The sequence below is a fragment of the Bidens hawaiensis genome, unplaced genomic scaffold (genome assembly GCF_021521415.1).
Source record: "Bidens hawaiensis isolate Kalapana, Puna unplaced genomic scaffold, B.hawaiensis_p1.1 tig00007743_1, whole genome shotgun sequence".
In the NCBI taxonomy this organism is placed as follows: Eukaryota; Viridiplantae; Streptophyta; class Magnoliopsida; order Asterales; family Asteraceae; genus Bidens; species Bidens hawaiensis.
Window position 1 is genome coordinate 1090107 of NW_027491538.1, and position 21204 is coordinate 1111310.

Consider the following 21204-nt stretch of genomic DNA (forward strand, 5'->3'; position numbering starts at 1 on the left):
ATGTGGGTCAACCGTATTTGATCATCAATTTTGTTGGGTTATTCTTAATTAAAGTTTAATTTGAAAAAAAATTGATTCTTGTTCATGTTCTTGGGTTTGTCCAGGAAGTAAACGACAACACTGCCGTCTTATTTTTTATTTTTTTTAATATGGTTTAAAACCCTTAAAAAAGTAAACTTTTTTTTTTATTAATACGTGTTTAGGGTGTTTTAATTTTTGTGGGTTTGTTTTAAATCATATAATTAATTGATCAAAGAAAGTGTTTTTTGATCCATGTATTTTTTATATTGTTCATGTTGTAAATAATTAAATTCATATATTTTGATGATTAGGATGGAATCTGGAAATGAGGTTGTGTTGGAAGATGAAATTGTTGTTGCTGTTAATGAAATTGATTTGAATAAAGAGGAAATTAATTCATCATCAAAAGTTGAAGTTACTGAGAGTTCCATCAAGATTGGTGGTACCAATGGGGATACTAATGCTTCGGTCCAAAAGCCAAGGGCAAAGTTGTCTCAAAGTTCCTCAATTTCGGCTAAAACCCAAACACCGCGAGTTGGGTCGAAGAGTGAGTCAACATTAACCAGTGAAACCGCCACATCAGCTTCGCATTCCACCACTAGGAAGTCAAGTGCAAAAAGCGGTGGCACGGTTACCCGAAGAGCCACTATAGATTCGGTGACGAGTATTAGCAAGTCAAGGGTAAATCTGGTATTTTTTTTTAATTTGATTTTTTGAGTACCCTTCTAATTGTTTTATATATTTGGGTGTTCTTAGTGAATAACTGAATATTATTGTTTGTTACTTTGTTTGTTTTAGGGTAAAAAAGCCAATGGAAATGAAGACCATACTCCTAAAGTTTCAGTGTAAGTTTAACAATATGCAATTGAAGTGTTTTGGTCATTTTTGTTAATTGCAATCAGTAGAAATTTCATTCCATTTTTACCCTTGAAAGATATGCAACATTTAAACTTATACTCCTTTTCTATAGATAGAAAGAAATATCAAGGGTATTAATGGAAAATGTGTTATTTGATCGCTCCTAGTTAGTTGTTTAACGTTTTGGATGTCGGATTTGGTAATTAGTCTTAACAATTTACATTATGAAACAAGTTTGCAAATCTTAAACTGTAATAATAATTGTCGATTGATATTTGAGGTTGTTTTACATTTGCAGATCATCATTGACAGTTAAACAAGACGATGACACTCATTCCACTTCCTCATCGTATTATCCTTAACTTACTTGCTTACGTTCATTGTTTGACCTTCTTTTTGAAATCTTGACTTTTTCATTGATGTCATTGTCAAACGTAGTGGCCAGCGTAGGAACAGTATCACCGGTTTTTCCTCCAGATTGGAAGAACGTGCTGAAAAGAGAAAACAATTCTTTTCAAAGTTGGAAGAAAAAAGTCATGCAAAAGAAGTGGAAAAGACTACTTTGCAAGAAAAGTCAAAGGTAATAAATCTTGACTTTTTTGGTCAATGAAATTTCAAACAAATCAACATTTTTATATTATTGGGCTATAAATGCAGGAAAGCCAAGAAGTTGAAATCAAATTGTTAAGAAAGAGCTTGACTTTCAAAGCATCACCAATGCCAAGTTTTTATAAAGAACCTCCTCCTAAAGTGGAACTTAAGAAGGTATTTTATTTGAAATTACTATTTTGCAGTTTGTCGTTTTTTGTCTGCACATCTTTGTGTAACAGTGTAAGTAACATGTAGTTTATGTGAAATTATTTATTAATTACTAAAAATAGAATACTATTAATGAATAAATTTTAAACTCAATGTGTTGGCGCGTTTAACTCATTTGTCTTTTAGTTCGTATCCTTAAGATGTTTTATATTGTAATTTAAATCGGTTGGGTAATTTCTGCCCATAATTAAAACTTAAAAAACGAAATTGACATAATATTAATAACTAGAATATGAACATTTGTACTTTTTTTGTTGTAACAAAATATTAATATGCGAAAAAAGTAAAAACTAAAAAAAATTGGATTAAACAGGTCATGCTCGTGTCAACCATGAGTATTCGTGTTCATACATCTAACAATATTTTCAAAGTATTTTATGTCAAAGTTAAGGGAACTGATATAAAATCTTTAATAACTAAAATGTAATTTTTTTATAAAGATCTGTATTTTTTGTTGCAAAAAGGTAATTTTAAGATATATATGTGAAAAAGTATTAACTAAGATCGGGTTAAACAGGTCGTAGTCGTGTCAACCCACTAGTATTCGTGACATGTTCGTGTTCTTATGTCTGACACGATTTTTGGATTCATGTCAGGGTTGGACCTGTCAACCTGCAAACATTACCCGTTCAGCCCCTAGTTTGTACTAAATTATTTCACCGACAGTTAGTACATATAATATAGGCCATAAGATGAAGTTTGACTTTGATGCCCTTAACCGAGCATTACACACAAATTACTTTTTCACCCTCGGTCCTTTTCTGATTTCATCTATGTGTAAGTAACATGTTTAGCTCATTTTCTGGTTTATAATATGTTTTTACCTTTATGTCTATAGTTACCCGTCACGCGTCCAAAATCTCCAAAACTAGGCAGAAACAAGAGCTCGGTGGCTTCATTAACCCGGTCCGTGGCGACTGTGGTCTCTCGAGTCAGGGACCAGCCTACATCAAGTGCGGTCAACCATAGCAAAGACACTGCTGTATCCAAGAAACCAGTTAAAAAACCCGGGGGAGTCAAACCTGAAAAGTCAACAGAAATACCTGCTAAACTAGAAGATCAAGAAAAGGACCAAGATTCCGATGAACAGTTTCAAGAAATTCAAGCCCCGTCAGCGAATCCCCTCGAAGTTGAAGAGTGGATCGAAGTTAGTCCTCAAAAGAATGCAGTTGTGGAGGAATCACCCGATCAGGGTGCGACGTCGGTTGGAAGTTAGAATGCACCTTGAGATTGTTCTTTCTGAATACTTGTAGTTACTAGGTTTATGATTTATGGGTTTGTGAAGAATTTTAAGGTTTTTGGGTTGTGAATTGTGAATATTGTGCTAAAAGATTGTTTTGTGTATATGGGTGTCTACAAGTTTTGCATCAAACTTTCTTTGTTGAACTTAAAAGGTTGTAATATGAAAAAAAAAAAAAAAGATCTTTCTTGTGTAATTTCTCTTAATTATTAAAATATAAAGTGAATTTTTTGCAAAGACTAGTATAAATTTGATGATACATTCATTGTTATACCAAAAATGAAAATAGTTGTGGAACTAAATACGTGATGAAGATTCATTTTTATACCAAAAATGAAAATAGTTGTGGAACTAAATACGTGATGAAGCAAGTATTTGGAAGACTAGCCAAAATATGAAGACTTGCCGTAAATTTGATGATGCAATCGTCGGGATGTTACGATAAATATTATGGTTAATTTCATTAGTCTCAATAGGATCCGTAGGTGCGTTTTACTTGCATTAGTTTTCTTTTGATGGTAGGCTTGGTCAAATCGGTTGTTGGGAGCATTCCGTAGGCCATCTGTAGTCGGCAAGTTGTGACAATCATTTTTTTGCGATTGACTAGTTGGTCGATGACGACATGAAGGAAGAGGCGGTTACGAATGCGGTTGTGCTCGCGATAAATTAAATGAAATCTCTTTGTTCTCCTCCACGCATGGTCTCGAAAAGAGTATATTGAACGAGATCGTTTGGGCACGAACGCTCGTTTGATGGCAGATTACTTCAATGGCTCGCCAATATATAAGAGCCCAAAAACTTTTAGGCGTCGCTTTTGGATGTCTAAAACGTTTATTTTTGGGCATTACCAAAAGATTTGGAGTGCGAGTTTGATTCCTTTAAGCAAAAACCGGATGGTCGAGGGACGTTAGGATTCACCGCTATTCAATATATACTTCGGCGATATGCGAGCTCATCTACGGAAACACGACCAACATTAACGACAAGTACCTAAAGATGGCCGAGAAAACAACTCGACACACCTTAGAGTATTTCTGCTACGGTATTTTATTTTTTAAATTATGTTAGGGCACGGAAATTTGACACTGTGGATACGTTATCCTGACATATGTTTTTGGATCAGTTATCCTTAGACAGATCCTGTCAGGATCAGTGGTACTCAGTACTTGGTATTATTAACAATTGTTTCTTGTGTGTAGGTTGTTATTTAATAAGTGTAACGGCTCCAAGACTTATTCCACCGGATATCTCGCTATTGGACTTGTCAAACACGTGGTCAAATGGTTGTAACACGTTTAGTGGGAGAAGTGGCGGATTTATAGGACTTCTTCTTGAGTCACAAATAATTGAGTACTGAGGATATGTTATTCTTGAAGACATGTCTGGATCAATTATCCTTCTGAAGAGTTCCAGAGCTAAGTCAGGATCATGGATCCTCGGTATTTGGTGATGTTAACGGTTGTTTCTTATATGAAGGCTGATATTTATCAAGTGTAACGGCTGAAGGACGTGGTCTACCTAATATTATGCTACAAGGCACCTCCAGCACGTGGTCAATGGTGAAGACTAAGTTAGTGGGAGTAGTGCCATAAAAATAGGAGTTAGTTAGCCTTTATTTTTATTTATATTGAGATATGATTAAAATTAGGTCACTACACACTCATTAGCTGCAGATTTTCACAAACACTCTCTATAGAACTCTCTCTAGCAGCTAGTTCACGCACTTAGATATTCTTTGTAATCTTTGATCATATCTCCACCTTTGTAACTCGATTTTTACCATTAATAAACTTGACGGTGATAGTTTTCACCATCCGGGGGTTTTTTGTGCTGGAGATCACGATAATCACATACTCATCGACCAAAGGTTACCTTGTTGATCCTTGACCGAAAGCACTTAATCAACGATTACGTAGTTAATCCTTGATTGAAGAGATTCGACCAAAGATTACCTTGATAAGTTTTGACCGAAGTAAGACTATATTGGTTAAGGGCTTTTTCTCTCGTGATCAAACCTTTGTGTTCACCAATATTACGCTTATACACTTGTCATTATCGAGTTAGCACCTTACCTCACATAACAGATTTGGATACTTGATCCTTAGTCGATTTTTATCCAAGACAATTTGGCGCCCACCGTGGGGCAATTGGTGTTGTAATCCATATTATTCTTATCATTCTCAACTTTTTCGTACCCATATCACTATCAATGGCCTCTCAATCAATCTATGCTTCATCAACCATGTCGGCCACGGCTCCTCTCTCATCGAGGACTTTGCCACCGATTCCTCCGCCAATCACGGGAACGCAACGGCCTGCTGCTGCTGGGAGCAAGACGCAACTACCAGTCTTCCAGAGCTCAAGGACCGCTACTGCTACCCCGGTAGTTAATACTAATAGTGATATTTCATCTATGTTTTCGCAGGTTAAAGCATACATGGAGCAGCAGAACAGGACTAATCAGAGGATCCTCCGTGAGATAGAGGATCTCAAGAAGAACAAGAGGCAAGCAGAGGATCCCACCCCCCTGATGCCAAGGATGCTGAATTTCACCAGTCCAGAATCCATGGCTCAGTTCTCTCAAGGATCATCCATCCTTCAACAGGGGTCCATGGGTCAACAGACTCAAGGATCCTCGCTATTTCAGCCAGAATCATCCATCCTTCAACAGGGGTCCATGGGTCAACAGACTCGAGGATCCTCGCTAATTCATCCAGGATCATCTATCCTTCAACAGGGGTCCATGGGTCAACAGACTCAAGGATCCTCGCTATTTCAGCCAGGATCATCTATCCTTCAACAGGGATCCATGGGTTAGTAGAATCAAGGATCCTTATATTATCAGCAAGGATCAGTCATCCTTCCACAAGGATCCTATGGTACCCAACCTCAAGGATCCTTCATCCCAAATCAAGGTTCCTTCTTTCTGAATCAAGGGTCCTCAGGCGTCCAACATCAACGATCCTCCGAAGTCCATGAAGGAGACAAAATCCCCATGCAGACTATAGCCTCTGGAGGACCAACTCTTATCGCAGACTCCTCCTATCCCATCTACTCATTCGAGATGCCAACCTTCACTCAGCAAAGAGGTAACTTGTACGATCCTTTATCCTTAGATGCTAACCGTGGTTCCATGCAGGATGCAGGTATCAACCAAGCTATGGACAAGGAGCTGTAGAAGCTCAAGGATATGATATCCAGTGTTCCCGGGGTCATAAGACCAATTCCCGAGATACCTGAGGGAAGCCACAGAGTATCCAAATTTGCTCCGCCTATCTGTGATACTGAAATCCCGAAGCGGTTCCAGACTCCGAATATGAAGACTTACGACGGGACCACTGATCCTGAAGAACATGTAGCACAGTATAGGGAAAGGATGGAGATCAATCCTATTCCGGAGAGACTCAAGGAAGCTTGCCTATGCAAGGGCTTTGGATCCACACTAACGGGAGCCGCTCTAAAATGGCTTCTAAGTCTTCCTCCCTTTTCAATTACTTCTTTCTCTCACTTAGTTAACTTGTTTAACACTCAATTTTTCTGTAGTCGGAAATTTGAGAGGTTAACCAGTGATTTATATCGTGTTGTCCAACCTAGTGATGAATCCCTTAGGGATTTCGTCACCAGATTCGGCAAGGAAGCTCTAGAAATCCCAAATCTTGACATGACTACTGCTGTTGAAGCATTCAAGATGGGAATTCAGAAGAGCTCCCCCTTTTATGATGATTTAGTGATGACTCCATGCAGGACATTAGACGAAGTCAGAAACAGGGCATTAAGATACATCCGATTAGAAGAAGATAAAAGGATCCAGGATCGTCTTGGAGGACAAACGAAACAAGAAACTCCCGAGAAGAATAAAGGATCCTGGAATAGTAACAACAATCCATAGCCGTTCGCCAAGCCCAATAATCACAACGTGCGGGCAGTTGAAGAATGAGATGATGATGAAGACTATCCTTGCATCTCCGATTATTGTTTCTCTGTGGATACTCATGGCTTGATCTGTGCCATGAAGGATCTGGGAGAAAAAAGCAAGGTGGCCTAGAAAAAATGAGAAGGTTGTCGGCTTCAAGGACAAATCTAAGTGGTGCGCTTTCCACGAAGATTTTGGCCATGCAACAGACGAATGCATCGGCTTAAGGAGGGAAATTGGTTACCTCCTGAGCAAGGGTCACTTTAAAGAACTCTTGGGAAGGAAGAAATCCAAGATTCAAGATCCTAAAGACCTTCCACAGAAAGCAACACCGCCACCAACAGAGGCTCATGTGATCAACTTTGTCTCCAGAGACTACGAATTATTTCAAGATTCTTGTGCCATAAGAGAAGATCCCGTAGTAGAATTCGAACTGGACTACTAGAGAAGACCGCTCATCCCCACTACTTGAGTGACTGATCAGAGAATCTTCTTCAATTCAAGGATCCAGGATCCTCACCAGGACAAGCTGGATGTGCGAACGATCAATTTCATTTCAGGAGGTTCAGACATATGTGGAACTTCTTTCTCTGCAGCAAAAAGACTCGCTAAAGAGATAAAGATGGATAACAGAGATCAACCAATAGTGTCAACCACCCTAACAATAGACAAGAGAATCTTCTTCGATGAGTAAGACAAAATGAACATTCAGGATCCTCATCATGACGGTTTGATTATTACTTTATTTATCTCTAACCATTATGTACGCAGGATCCTAGTAGACGGCGGCAACTCGGTCAACATTATCCAACATGATGTCCTTAAGAAAATGAACATCCCGGATTCAGAAATCATCCCTAGAACATCGGTGCTAGTTGGTTTCAGTGGCGAAACCAAGAAGACACTGGGGGACATCAACCTCCCAATTTATATCGAAGGGTTAAATTCATACCAGAAATTTTGTGTTATAGATAACCTTTCCTGTTGCAATATTATTTTAGGTAGGCCGTGGCTCCATGGAATGAAGGCTGTAGCCTCAACTTACCACCAGTGCATCAAGTTACCTACTCCTTGGGGAGTTGTAAAGATAGTAGGTGACCAAGCGGAGGCCAAGAATTATTATTCATCATCAATGAAGCCAACAGCCAAGCTGACCATAGCATAGCAACTACAACAACATCCTAGGGACGTGATGGAAGCTCGGGAGAAAGACCTTAAAGAAGTATCATTGGACCCCGAGGATCCTGAAATAAAGGTGTTCCTAGGATCCAATATCCCAAGTAAGATTGAGGAGGATATAATATCCTTCTTAGGGCGAAGAAGATCTACCTTTGCCTTCAAGCACTCGGATATGACATGTATTTCAAAAGAGGTAATCACTCATAAAATCGGCCTTGATTTATCTGTTAAACCCGTCCATCAGAAGCGAAGGAAATTCGCTCCTGAGAGGAACAAAATCATACAAGAAGAAGTTGAAAAACTTCTTAAGGCCGGTATGATCAGAGAGGTTCAGTATCCTCGATGGCTAGCTAATGTGGTCATTGTTTCAAAAAAGAATGGAAAGTGGAGGGTGTGTGTCGATTTTACTGATTTAAACAAGGCATGCCCCAAGGATCCTTTCCCATTACCACATATAGATTCCATGGTGGATGCAACGGCAGGACATGAAATGCTTACCTTTATGGATGCTTCCTCTGGATTTCAACAAATTCAGATGGAACCATCTGATCAAGAGGATACAACATTCATGACTCCTACCGGCATATACTGTTATACTGCTATGCCGTTTGGACTAAGAAATGCAGGGGCAACATACCAAAGATTAGTCAACATGATGTTCAAGGATCAGTTGGGTAAGACTATAGAGGTCTACATAGATGATATGGTGGTAAAATCAAAGAAAGCTGAGGATCACCTTAGAGACCTCGAGGAAGCATTCAACATCCTCGACCAATATAACATGAAACTGAATCCGTCAAAATACCTCTTTGGTGTTAAGGCTGGAAAGTTTCTGGGATATATGGTGACTAAGAGAAGAACTGAGGCAAGCCCCGAGCAGATTGAAGCTATCCTCAATTTGAAATCTCTTACAAATACCAAGGATGTCCAAAGGGTCACAGGAAGAATAGCCGCTCTCAAACAATTCATCTCAAGATCCTCCGAGAAATGTAAAGACTTCTACGATTTCTTAGAAAGAATAAGAAGTTTGAATGGACAGAAAAACATGAGGCAACACTCAAGTCGTTGAAGGACTACTTATCCTCAGCACCATCCTTAATGAAGCCTGTGGATGGAGAATCCTTGTATTTATGCTTAGCAGTTTCAGGTAATGCAGTAAGTGTTGTTCTCGTTAAGGATCATGAAGGTGAACAACACCCCGTATATTATGTAAGTAAGATTCTGTTAGATGCAGAAGCCAGGTACTCTCATCTTGAAAAATTAATTCTTGCTTTAATTATGGCTTCTACTAAATTGAGACATTATTTTGAAACTCATCCTATTATTTTGAGAAATAATTATCATGTGAAGAATGTTCTTAGAAAACCAGAGTTATCAGGAAGAATGGCCAAATGGGCAGTGAAGTTAAGTGCATATGATATCCAGTATGAGTCGAGAACAGCAATCAAGTCTCAAGCACTGGCAGACTTTGGGGCTGATTTCACTAGTGATCTACAAAAAGAAGCTGACTTGGAGGTCCAACAACTAGAAAAGATCAAGGATCCTTGGATCCTCTTCACAGATGGAGCATCCAACATAAGAGGAACGGGATTGGGCATACTACTGAAATCACAGGGGGACATAATACCCCAGTCCATTGCATGTGCATTCCAAGATACCAACAATGAAACAGAATACGAAGCACTTATAGCAGGTTTACTCTTAGCCAAAAATATGAGAATCATGTATCTTCAAGTTTATATGGATTCTTTACTCATTACTAACCACTTTAACGGTTCTTATACCGTAAAAGGAGAAAATATGATCAAACATTTAGAAATTGTGAAGGAATTAGCAAAATCCTTCAAAGTGTTTAGTATAGTACAGGTACCAAGAGAAGAAAATGCCGGGACAGACGCTTTGGCAAATTTAGCCACATTCCTAAAAATACTAGAAAATACCAAGATCCCAATTATTCACATACTTTCGCCAGCAATATGAGAGCAAGAAGTTGGGGAAATAACAAATGATAAGCAGATATTGCTTTGGGATCCATTATCCTTGGACAATCAAGGATCCTGGATCCTCCTGATCAAAAAGTACATACAAATAGGAGAAATTCCAACAACAGAGAATCCCAGATCCTTCAAACTCAAGGTATCACAGTATATTTTATTAGATGATATGATATATAGAAAATCTCTTGCAGGTCCATACTTGAGGTGCATCGAGGATCCTGAGATCAAAGAAGTACTCAAGGATTTTCATGAAGGAGACTGCGGCAACCACACAGGTGGAAGAGCATTATTATCTATGATACTTAGAACTGGATACTTCTGGCCAACAATGAAGAAGGATGCAGTGGAGTATTCAAGGAAATGTGATGCTTGTCAAAGACATGCAAACATCCTTCATCAGCCAGCGGAGCCTTTATATCCTATATCCTCCTCATGACCTTTCATGAAATGGGGTATGGATATTGTAGGCAAGCTACCAAAAGCACCCGGTGGAAAAGTCTTTATGCTTGCTATGACTGACTACTTCTCCAAATGGATTGAGGCAGAAGCATTTATACAAGTCCGAGAAAAGGAAGTAATATCTTTTATTAAACGAAATATTATAACTAGATTTGGTATTCCTGCTGAAATTGTTTGTGACAATGGTTCCCAATTTATCGGGAATAGAACCACTAACTTTTGTGACAGTTGGGGCATCAAAATGATTACTTCCACTCCGGTTCATCCTCAAGCCAATGGTCAAGCAGAGTCTAGCAACAAAATCATCATCAACAATCTGAAGAAGAAGCTAGGATCCAAGAAGGGAAATGGGCTGAAGAACTTCCTTATGTTCTTTGGGCAGACAGAACAACTCCAAAGAATGCAACAGGTCAAACACCCTTTTCATTGGTGTTTGGATCCGAAGCAGTAATTCCAACAGAAACGGTGGTTCCTACTGCGAGAACGAGCATCCGTGATCCTCAAGCCAATGAGGAAATCCTTCTTGAAGACTTGGATACTATAGAAGAACTCAGAGACCTAACAATGATCAGAATGGCAGCTTATCAACAAAGGGTAGCTGGGGCATACAACAAAAATATCAGAATCAGAAGATTTCAAGAAGGAGATTTGGTGTTAAGGAAAGCCTTCTAAAACACAACAAATCCAGCTGATGGGAAGCTGGAGCCCAAATGGTAAGGACCTTATCAGATTGAGTCGGAAGCAGGAAAGGGGGCATATCATTTGCTCACAATGGAAGACAATAGACTACCAAGAGCATGGAATGCTATCCACCTAAAGAAATACTTTTTCTAATCAGGATCCAGTATCCTGAGAGGATATATTATCCTTAAAGGATCAAGGATCCTAAAATCGGTAATATCTATCTGATTACTTATCCATTTTATATTCTTGTTATTCTAAGGATAATATATTCTTAACATTTATCTTTTCCAAGTATTAAGTAACAATGCAGATTTCAATAAGAGGTTCAATGTCTAAGAGGTTGGCCACCTCTCCTTTACATATAAGGTACTTTACTATTTCCCTTGGCCTTGCCCACAATTGGATATGACCCCCGATGGTCATATCCCCTAAGGTTTAAAGGTTTTCACCTTTCTCACGATCGCCAGTTGCGCACGCTATCCGACGTATAGTTCGGGGCAGCGGGACCAGTACACGCTTAGTGGCTGACAATTTCGTTGTCTCGGCTATATGGAGGATCCTACGAATAATGGTAGACGTACCATTTCCTAAGGTTTAAGGGGTTTTCACCTCTTCTCAAGCGCCATGTCGCCAGTTAACATCCGTATCTTTGGGTCAGTCTCCAGTTTGGGCTTGTCCCCAGTATTTGGGCTTGTCCCTAGTTTAACACCAGTTGCATGGGCTTGTTCCCAGATTACACGGGCTTGTCCCCAGATTACACGGGCTTGTCCCCAGATTACACGGGCTTGTCCCAAGTTACATGGGCTTGTCCCCAGTTGCACGGGCTTGTCCCTAGTTTATTTTATGGGCTTGTCCCCAGCTTGTTGGGTTTAATCCTAGTTAACATTATACGTTGTTTGCAACAGAGTTTCTAAGTTCATTATGAAGATCAAGACTTATGGATTCAAAATCCTTAAATTGCTTCTACCAGGATCACAGAAGGATCATTACTTATGGTAACCTAGGTCTAATTAGACCTTATGGTATGATTTCTGATTGTCAATTTACCTTTATTTGTCTAAGATCTTTGTAATCCCTTTTACTTAAGGATTTAAGATCTTTAAACTATTTTTGCAATGATATTATATCCTAAAACTTTTTAGTTAAGATTATTTCTTAAAACTTTCAGTAAAGCTAAAGCTATATCAAACAAACTTTCAAAATAACAAGTAACAAGCATATTGTTTATTAAACTTACTTACGATTACCAAAAATCTTAACCCGGATTTCACCATTCGAAAGATGGAACATCTACCCGGGTTAAACAAGTATTACTAGTCGTTCATGATTTGCAGGAAGAATAAGAGGTTTCGGATATAAAGCTTGAAAGGAAGTTCTCAAGGAAACTATATATATATATATATGATAATTATATCTAGCTTGTCAAATCTCATATTTTTTTGCAGGAAGTCTGAATTCAAAGGCAAAATGACAGCTGTGATCTATCACAATCGCCATTTTGGGGGCAGTTGTTAGGGCACGGAAATTTGACACTGTGGATATGTTATCCTGACATATGTTCTTGGATCAGTTATCCTTGGACAGATCCTGTCAGGATCAGTGGTCCTCAGTACTTGGTATTATTAACAATTGTTTCTCATGTGTAGGTTGTTATTTAATAAGTGTAACAGCTCCAAGACTTATCCCACCGGATATCTCGCTATTGGACTTGTCAAACACGTGGTCAAATGGCTGTAACACGTTTAGTGGGAGAAGTGGCAGATTTATAGGACTTCTTGTTGAGTCACAAATAATTGAGTACTGAGGATATGTTATTCTTGAAGACATGTCTGGATCAATTATCCTTCTGAAGAGTTCCAAAGCTATGTCAGGATCATGGATCCTCGGTATTTGGTGATGTTAACGGTTGTTTCTTATATGAAGGATGATATTTATCAAGTGTAACGGCTGAAGGACGTGGGCTACCTAATATTATGCTACAAGGCACCTCCAGCACATGGTCAATGGTGAAGACTAAGTTAGTGGGAGTAGTGCCATAAAAATAGGAGTTAGTTACCTTTATTTTATTTATATTGAGATATGATCAAAATTAGGTCACTACACACTCATTAGCTGCAGATTTTCACAAACACCCTCTATAGAACTCTCTCTAGCAGCTAGTTCACGCACTTAGATATTCTTTGTAATCTTTGATCATATCTCCACCTTTGTAACTCGATTTTTACCATTAATAAACTTGACGGTGATAGTTTTCACCGTCCGGGGGTTTTTTGTGCCGGAGATCACTATAATCACATATTCATTGACCAAAGGTTACCTTGTTGATCCTTGACCGAAAGGACTTAATCAACGAATACTTAGTTAATCCTTGATTGAAGAGATTCGACCAAAGATTACCTTGATAAGTTTTGACCGAAGTAAGACTATCTTGGTTAAGGGTTTTTTCCCTCGTGATCAAACCTTTGTGTTCACCAATATTACGCTTATACACTTGTCATTATCGAGTTAGCACCTTACCTCACATAACAGATTTTGATACCTGATCTTTAGTCGATTTTTATCCAAAACAAATTATATCACTCAATTTTTTAAATTGTTTTTATTAATTATTTTATATAGTAATAATAAGACTATATGCTCCACATTATCTAAGAACGCCTAATTGGAACGACCTACAACGGATTAACCAGGCACATGCAAGGGTGCATGATTTACCCGACATGATCGGAAGTATATGTTATATGCATTGGGATTGGGCTAACTGTCCAACCGCATGGCAAGGTCAATACACACGTAGTGACCAAAATGGACCAACGGTCAGTCTTCAAGCAGTTGTTTCATGCGACATTTGGATTTGGTCGCCGTTCTTTGGTGTCCCCGAGTCCAACGATGACATAAACGTTTTGAAACAGTCGCATGTGATAGAGGGCTACATCTCCAATACCATACTAGTCGCTTCGTTTTGGGCTAATGATAACTACTACCCACACGGTTACTATTTGGTTGATGGGATATTTCCTGAGTCTTCTAATATCAAGAAAATCTTTCGAAACCCGATCGACTAAAATAGAGAGTATTTTAAGAAAGTACAAGCGTCTTCTCAAAAGGACATCGAGAGGTGGTTAGAGTTCTTCAACAACATTGGCATTTTTGTTAAAATTTCATGTCGTTTATGGATGTTGGAAAAATGAAAAGGGCTATGTATATGTATATCATATTACATAAGAATATCGAAGACGATGAAAGAGTAATATGTCTAGCTTATAAACCTGATGATGGTCCACCAGTAACTCCAGCAACCATAAAGAAAAGATTGGAACGAAGACTGGTAGTCTTTTTTAATGTAATTTTAATTCATTTAATGAAATATTGTTTGTTTCATTTCACTAAAAAATTATAAAAATAAAATAATTAGGTAATGATTGAGTAATAATTGTTTGGACAGCTGTGAAGCTCTCACAATACAGAACGCAAAAATAATAGTTGGCAATCATATTAATCGTAGTTACATATAATTTAATTATGACTAAAATTTGAAAAATATGTTGTATTTGATGAAAAAACTCATTTTTTTATATTTTATCAAAAATTTTCCTACACTTCTTAAAACAATAATGAACGCCAATGGAGTTTTTAACGAAATCAGAATAAAAATAGATTATAATAAGATCAAGAATTCATGAGGCCTCACGTCGCCCCCCCCCCCCCCTCGTGCCATCAGATTGCTCTATTCGTGAATTCTGACTTCTCATTCAATTTCTCCTTTTAATTTTGCAAATCATGGGAACTATCCGTGGGTTTGGGTATCGTTTTAATAAAGTGAGTTATAATCTGGGTTATAACCTCTCATTCCCTCCTTCACTCATATGCCCCAATTCTTCTTCCCCTCACCCTCAAACCCTAACTCTACAATTACTACTCTATCTGATAACGGAGAGGAAGTTCACGAATTCTCAAAATGCTGATATTCATTTTCGAATTTCATTAATTTATTGCAGGATCTTAAATCGATTAGATTGACTTTTGAAATCTTCGAATTTGATATTTGTTTTCATATTTCGTTAATTCACTCTATATTATTCACACTGTTTTTTTATTGTTTATTTCATCGATTTTTTTCTTGTCTAAACATAGTTGTTGATTTACACACTTTTGTATTAAAAATTGGGAATTTATATCATCATGTTTTTAGTTTCTTTGTCATGGTTATAAATGTTTCAAAGCAAGTCTGCATTCCAATTATTCAGCTAAATTTTTTCAAACATAATCTCATAATCAAATTATCATTAGGATAGTCTAAACATAGTTATTGATTTACACACTTTTTTACTAAAAACTGGAAATTTATATCATCATGTTTTTATCTATTTGTTATGGTTATAAATGTTTCAAAGCAAGTCTGCATTCCAATTATTCAGCTAAATATTTTTAAACATAATCTCATAATTAAATTATCATTAGGATAATCTATTAATTGTTTATTTTATTTAAATCATACATTTAACATTTATAAGTTAATTAACATAGTATGAGGTTACATATGTAATTTAATATTGCAGTAGAAAACTTTCATCAACACCATAGGAAAATCATGTTATAATCTTCCATCATTTTATTTATACTCTAATAAACTTATATCAATATCTGTTAGTTGTTTATTTTGTTTAAATCATACAATTTAACATTTATAAGTTAATTAATCTATAATGAGGTTATTTGTGTCATTTAATATTGTAGTATAAAACTATCATCAATACTGCAGAAAAATCTTATTATAATCTTTCATCATGTTACTTATACTCTAATGAAGACGTTGTTCAATGGCTAAAATGGGGAAGGTAAGCATACTTGATGAAGTTGGGTGTGTTCGAGTACACTTAATATTCTACGAGTAAACTTTGTCATTCGAGTATACTCATGGTATACTTAGTTTATTTCGAAAACCATTAGTTATAGCGAGTACACTTTTTTCTTAAGTATACTTAAACCATTAGTTATAGCGAGTACACTTTTTTCTCAAGTATACTCGAGTACCATTTTTCCTCGAGTATACTTTATAACGAGCAAACTTAGGTTCAATAGCTTGCTCGAGCAGACTTGTTTTTGAAATTTGAAAAGGTTTTTGACAATATTCTTAAACTAACCGACTAAATGCATTTAAAACTCACTTTCAAACACAAAGGGAATATTATAAAAGGGAGACTTAGAAAATTTTCATTCAATTTTCCCTCTTTACACTATTACACCCACTTTGCTCGTGCCCTATATATTGAAACGTTGCTCCTTCGATCGCTCGAATTTTTATCTTACTTTGCAATTCCGACTTGGTAAGCTTTAATTTAATGATTTCTGATACTCATTAACTGGGTTTAGGACTTTGATTTACAATTTTACTAACGTATAAGTTTTATGTATATGTTAACAAATCCCGAAGAACATGTTCATAAAGAATATCTTTTTAATACTTTTCTTCCTCAATTATTTTTACATGCATGTTCAAAATCTTTTCAAATTACGAATTTTTATTTTGAATGTGTTTGTTTGTGCTTGTACAGAACATGCTGTATAAATTTGAGTTGAAGCACAATATGTGCGCTTTCCTCCAAGTCATGAAGGAGAATCAACCTTTGGAACTTATGATAAACTGGTTGAACCGCTCAAACTTAATATTTGCTCTGACTGAAGACCCATCATATATATAAATCATCAAAATGATTTCTAGGGCTCTACTCAATATGCTGATGACGTGAAGGGGCAAAAAATTGAGGCAATGGTTCTTGGAAGTGAGATTGAGATAACAGAGAAAACTATACGCATGAGTATCCAATTAAATGATAATTTTGCTGAACAACTTTTCTACTCGCAACAAAGATTATTAAGGATATTCCAGGGAGACTATAGGATATTAGGGGAATATAAATGAAGGGCAATTTCAAAAGGGCATGCTCCCATTGATTTACAAATTCATGATTCATCACGTAATTCAAAGTTTGACATTGAGAAGGGGTACTTAGACCTTATTGAGTAGAGAGTTGGCAACAACTACAGTGACAATTATTTTTAATAGGCCTTTTAATTTTTTCGGATGATTTTATAGGGTTGTTGATTAATGTAGTGAGGAGGGAAGCTGACAAATTACTCATGTTCCCATGATTTTTACAGATTATCTTCAATGGGTTACTCCCTAACCTACCTACTACTGGTGCAACACTTGTCCTACACGACTCTAATGTCTATAGGAGAATAAGTAGGTTGGCTTCCACAAGCCAATTCAATCAAAAAGTTGAATTTAGTGTACTATCTTGGTTGGTAAATGAAAATATGGAAGTGATGGAGGTTCCTGCTTTACCTAAGGTGAGCAGTGATGAAGATAGTAGTGAGGATAATGAAAGTGATGATGATTCAGAAGATGAAGATGAAGTAATCAATGAAGATATTGAAGATGATATAATCGTAGAAGATGATTCAGATATTCAAATTTTGTATGGTGACTTTGACAGCATTGACACATTGATTGTGACTGAGAAGGAGGCTAATGATGAAGAATTGGAAGATCTTTTCAGAGAAATTGATGAGATGCCACCTCCTATCATAAGAGAGGTTGATTCTTCTAAGCCTTTTAATGAAGATGAAGAAATAAGGAAAAATAAAGGAAAGGTTGTGGCAGAAGATGAGAGCCAGTTATAGCCATTGAAAAAAAAATTCAAGTTCAAATGATCACATTCTGGAGAAGGATGAATATGCTCTTAAGGAAAAATGGTTGCATGATCAATTATTGAAGGAGATGCTTGATAGAGAAGTTGTAAACCATATGCTGACTAAGAAAAAACTGGATGAACAGAGGATCTTAATGGAACAAATAGAGATCCGGTATCAGTTGAGAGTGGAAGTAGAAGAGGAGATAGATCAACAGGTTCTTGAAAGCCTCTTGAAACTTAAAAATGCTGAAGAAGCTGAGAAATCACTTGCTTTGGTAGTTGAAAATTTTCAAAAAGAGAATGAGAAGTCTGCTGAAAATATTGTTGATACCACATCTGAACTAGTGAACAATCAAGAAAATCCTAACAAAAAACTGGTGACTGATCTTTATGGAAAAAGAATACAAGAGGAGATTGCTAAGAATGTGACTGAAAAGGTGGTATCAAACTTATTGGAGAAAATACAAACTGCTAAAAGGGAATGGACTGTGAATTTAGTGAAGTATGCAAGAAAAAGAAAGAGGTATGGCCAGAACATCCCTGAGTTCAATAAGTCTTCCAAAAAGCAGAAAGTACATGAAGAAGGGGCGAAAGAAAAGAAAGATGAAGAACCAATTCATGTTATTTCTCTACAGATGATTAAACCAGAAGATGTAGAACAAACAAACAATGAGGACTTTAATGAACCACAAATTGGGGCATTGGAAGATCTATTAGACCAGGAAGAGGATGAAGAGGGTTGTTTTGGACAAAAATCTGCTAAGGATAATGTATCTAAATCTGTTATGTGAGGTTTAGCGCTAAAGTGATAACAATGATTATGTGAACGAAATAAAGATGAACACAATGATTTGTTGCGAGAAAAAACCCCTTGATCTTGTTTAGATCAAAGGAAAACAACCCCGGGTGATAATAACTCGTCGATCACCAATTTATTAGTCACAAAAAGGGTTACAATGGGTGGAGAATATGATCAGTGTTACAACGAAATCTAAGTGTGTGTACTGCTATAGAGAGAGTTCTCTGGTGTGTGTGATTACAAAGTGTTCAGTTGTGACCTAGCTGATCATAAACTTGATATTTAAAGAAAATAACAACTAACAACTTTTCCTATTTTCTTGGCACTACTCCCACTAGCTTAGTCTTCACTATTGACCACGTGCTGGAGGTGCCTTGTAGTGAAATATTAGGTAGACCACGTCCTAGAGCCGTTATATCTATCAAATATAAGACTACACATGAGAATCAATCGTTAGTAAATAATAAATACTGAAGATCCTTGATCCTGACAGGATCTGACTAAGGATTACTGATCCAAGAACATATGCCAGGATAACGTATCCACAGTGTCAAATTTCTGTGCCCTAACAATTGCCCCCAAAATGGCGGTTGTGATAAGATCACAACTGTCATTTTTCCTTTGAATTCAGACTTTCTGCAAAAACAGATGAGATTGACAAGCTAGATATAATTATCATATATCTATAGACTTTGAGAACTTCCCTTCAAGCTATATATCAAAAACTTCTTATTATCCCTGCAAATCATGAACAACTAGTAACATCTGTTTAACCCGGGTGGCAGTTAATCTTTCATATGGTGAAATCCGGGTTAAGGGTTTTGGGTAAGTCCAGGTGACTTATGATTAGTAATTGAAAACTTTTGACTATTCGCTTGTTATTGTGAAAGTTTGTTTGATATAGCTTTAGCTTTATTGAAAGTTTTGAGAAATAACTTTAAGTAAAAATCTTTAGGATAGAATATCCTTGCAATAATAGTTTAAAGATCTTAAATCTTTAAGTAAAAGGGATTATAAAGATCTTAGACAAATAAAGGTAAATTGACAATCAGAAATCATGCCATAAGGTCTAATTAGACCTAGGTTACCATAAGTAATGATCCTTTCGTGATCCTTGTAGAATTAAGTTATGGATTTTGGATCCATAAGTGTTGATCCTTGTAATTGAACTTGGAACATCTGTTGCAAACAACTTATAATATTGATCGGGATTAGACCCAAAAAGCTGGGGACAAGCCCATAAAATAAACTGGGGACAAACCCGTGCAACTGGGGACAAGCCCGTGTAACTGGGTACAAGCCCGTGAACTGGGGACAAGCCTAAAACTGGTGTTAAACTGGGGACAAGCCCAAAACTGGGGACAAGCCCAAACTGGGGACTGGCCCAAAGATACGGATGTCAACTGGGGACTCGCTCAAACCGGGATTTAGCCCAAACGTGAGATAACATTAAAATGTTATAAACTGGTGGTATGTTACGTCTACCATAAATCGTAGGATCCTCCATATAGCTGAAGACAATGAAATTGTAAGCCACTAAGCGTGTACTGGTCCCGCTACCCCGGACTATACGTTGGATAGCGTGCGCTCCAGGCGAGAGTGTAGAAACTCTAATTTATAAGAAAGGTGAAAACCTTTAAACCTTAGGGGATATGACCATCGGGGGTCATATCCAATCGTGGGCTAGGCCAAGGGAAATAGCTTAGTACCTTAAATATAAAGGAGAGGTGGCCAACCTCTTGATAATTGAATATCTCATTAACATCCTGCATTATTACTTAAAACTTGGAAAATACAAATGCTAAGAATATGTTATCCTTAAATAAGAAAATATAAAAAATGGATACGTGACTAGATAGATATTGCCGATTTTGGGGATCCTTGATCCTCTAAGGATAATAGATCCTCATAGGATACTAGATCCTGATCAGAAAAAGTACTTCTTGAGGTGGATAGCATTTCGAGCTCTTGATAACTTGTTGCCTTTCATAGTGAGCAAATGATATGCCCGCTTTCATGCTTCCGATTCGATCAGATAAGGGACTTCCCACTTGGGTGCTAGCTTTCCATTAGCCGGATTGGTTGTATTATGGAATGCTTTCCTTAAGACCAAATCTCATTCTTGAAATCTTCTGATCCTTATACTTTTGTTGTATGCCCCAGCTACCCTTTGTTGATATGCTGCCATTCTGATATTGGCTAGGTCTCTGAGTTCTTCAACAGTATCCAAGTCTTCAATAAGAATTTCTTCATTGGCCTCAGGATCACGGATGCTTATTCTGGCTGTAGGAACCACAATTTCTGTAGGGATGACTACTTCTGATCCAAACACCAGTGAGAAGGGTGTTTAGTCTGTTGCATTCTTAGGTGTTGTTCTGTCAGCCTAAAGAACATAAGGTAGCTCTTTGGCCCACTTGCCTTTCTTGGATCCTAGCTTCTTTTTCAGGTTGTTGATGATGATCTTGTTACTTGATTCTGCTTGGCCATTAGCTTGAGGATGCACTGGAGTAGATGTAATCATCTTGATGCCCCAATTG

General features: G+C 37.2%; 2 protein-coding genes across 3 annotated transcripts; both read left to right on the forward strand.

Moving 5' to 3' along the window:
- The first annotated feature begins 258 nt into the window (after positions 1-258).
- LOC143635953 (uncharacterized) lies at positions 259-3158 on the forward strand. 2 transcript variants are annotated; one of them, XM_077103658.1, is made up of 6 exons: positions 259-711; positions 820-866; positions 1178-1228; positions 1318-1459; positions 1537-1644; positions 2537-3158. In XM_077103658.1, exons 1-6 carry the CDS (start codon positions 325-327, stop codon positions 2912-2914), a joined length of 1113 nt encoding a protein of 370 aa, XP_076959773.1. In that variant the 5' UTR covers positions 259-324; the 3' UTR covers positions 2915-3158. The 2 variants fall into 2 exon arrangements, with proteins under 2 accessions (XP_076959773.1, XP_076959774.1); XM_077103659.1 differs by having other exon boundaries at positions 259-702.
- A 10732-nt stretch (positions 3159-13890) lies between these two features.
- On the forward strand, positions 13891-14235 carry LOC143635995 (uncharacterized). The gene has a single exon (XM_077103693.1). The coding sequence runs from the start codon at positions 13891-13893 to the stop codon at positions 14233-14235; it is 345 nt and encodes a 114-aa protein (XP_076959808.1).
- The last annotated feature ends 6969 nt before the right edge of the window (positions 14236-21204 follow it).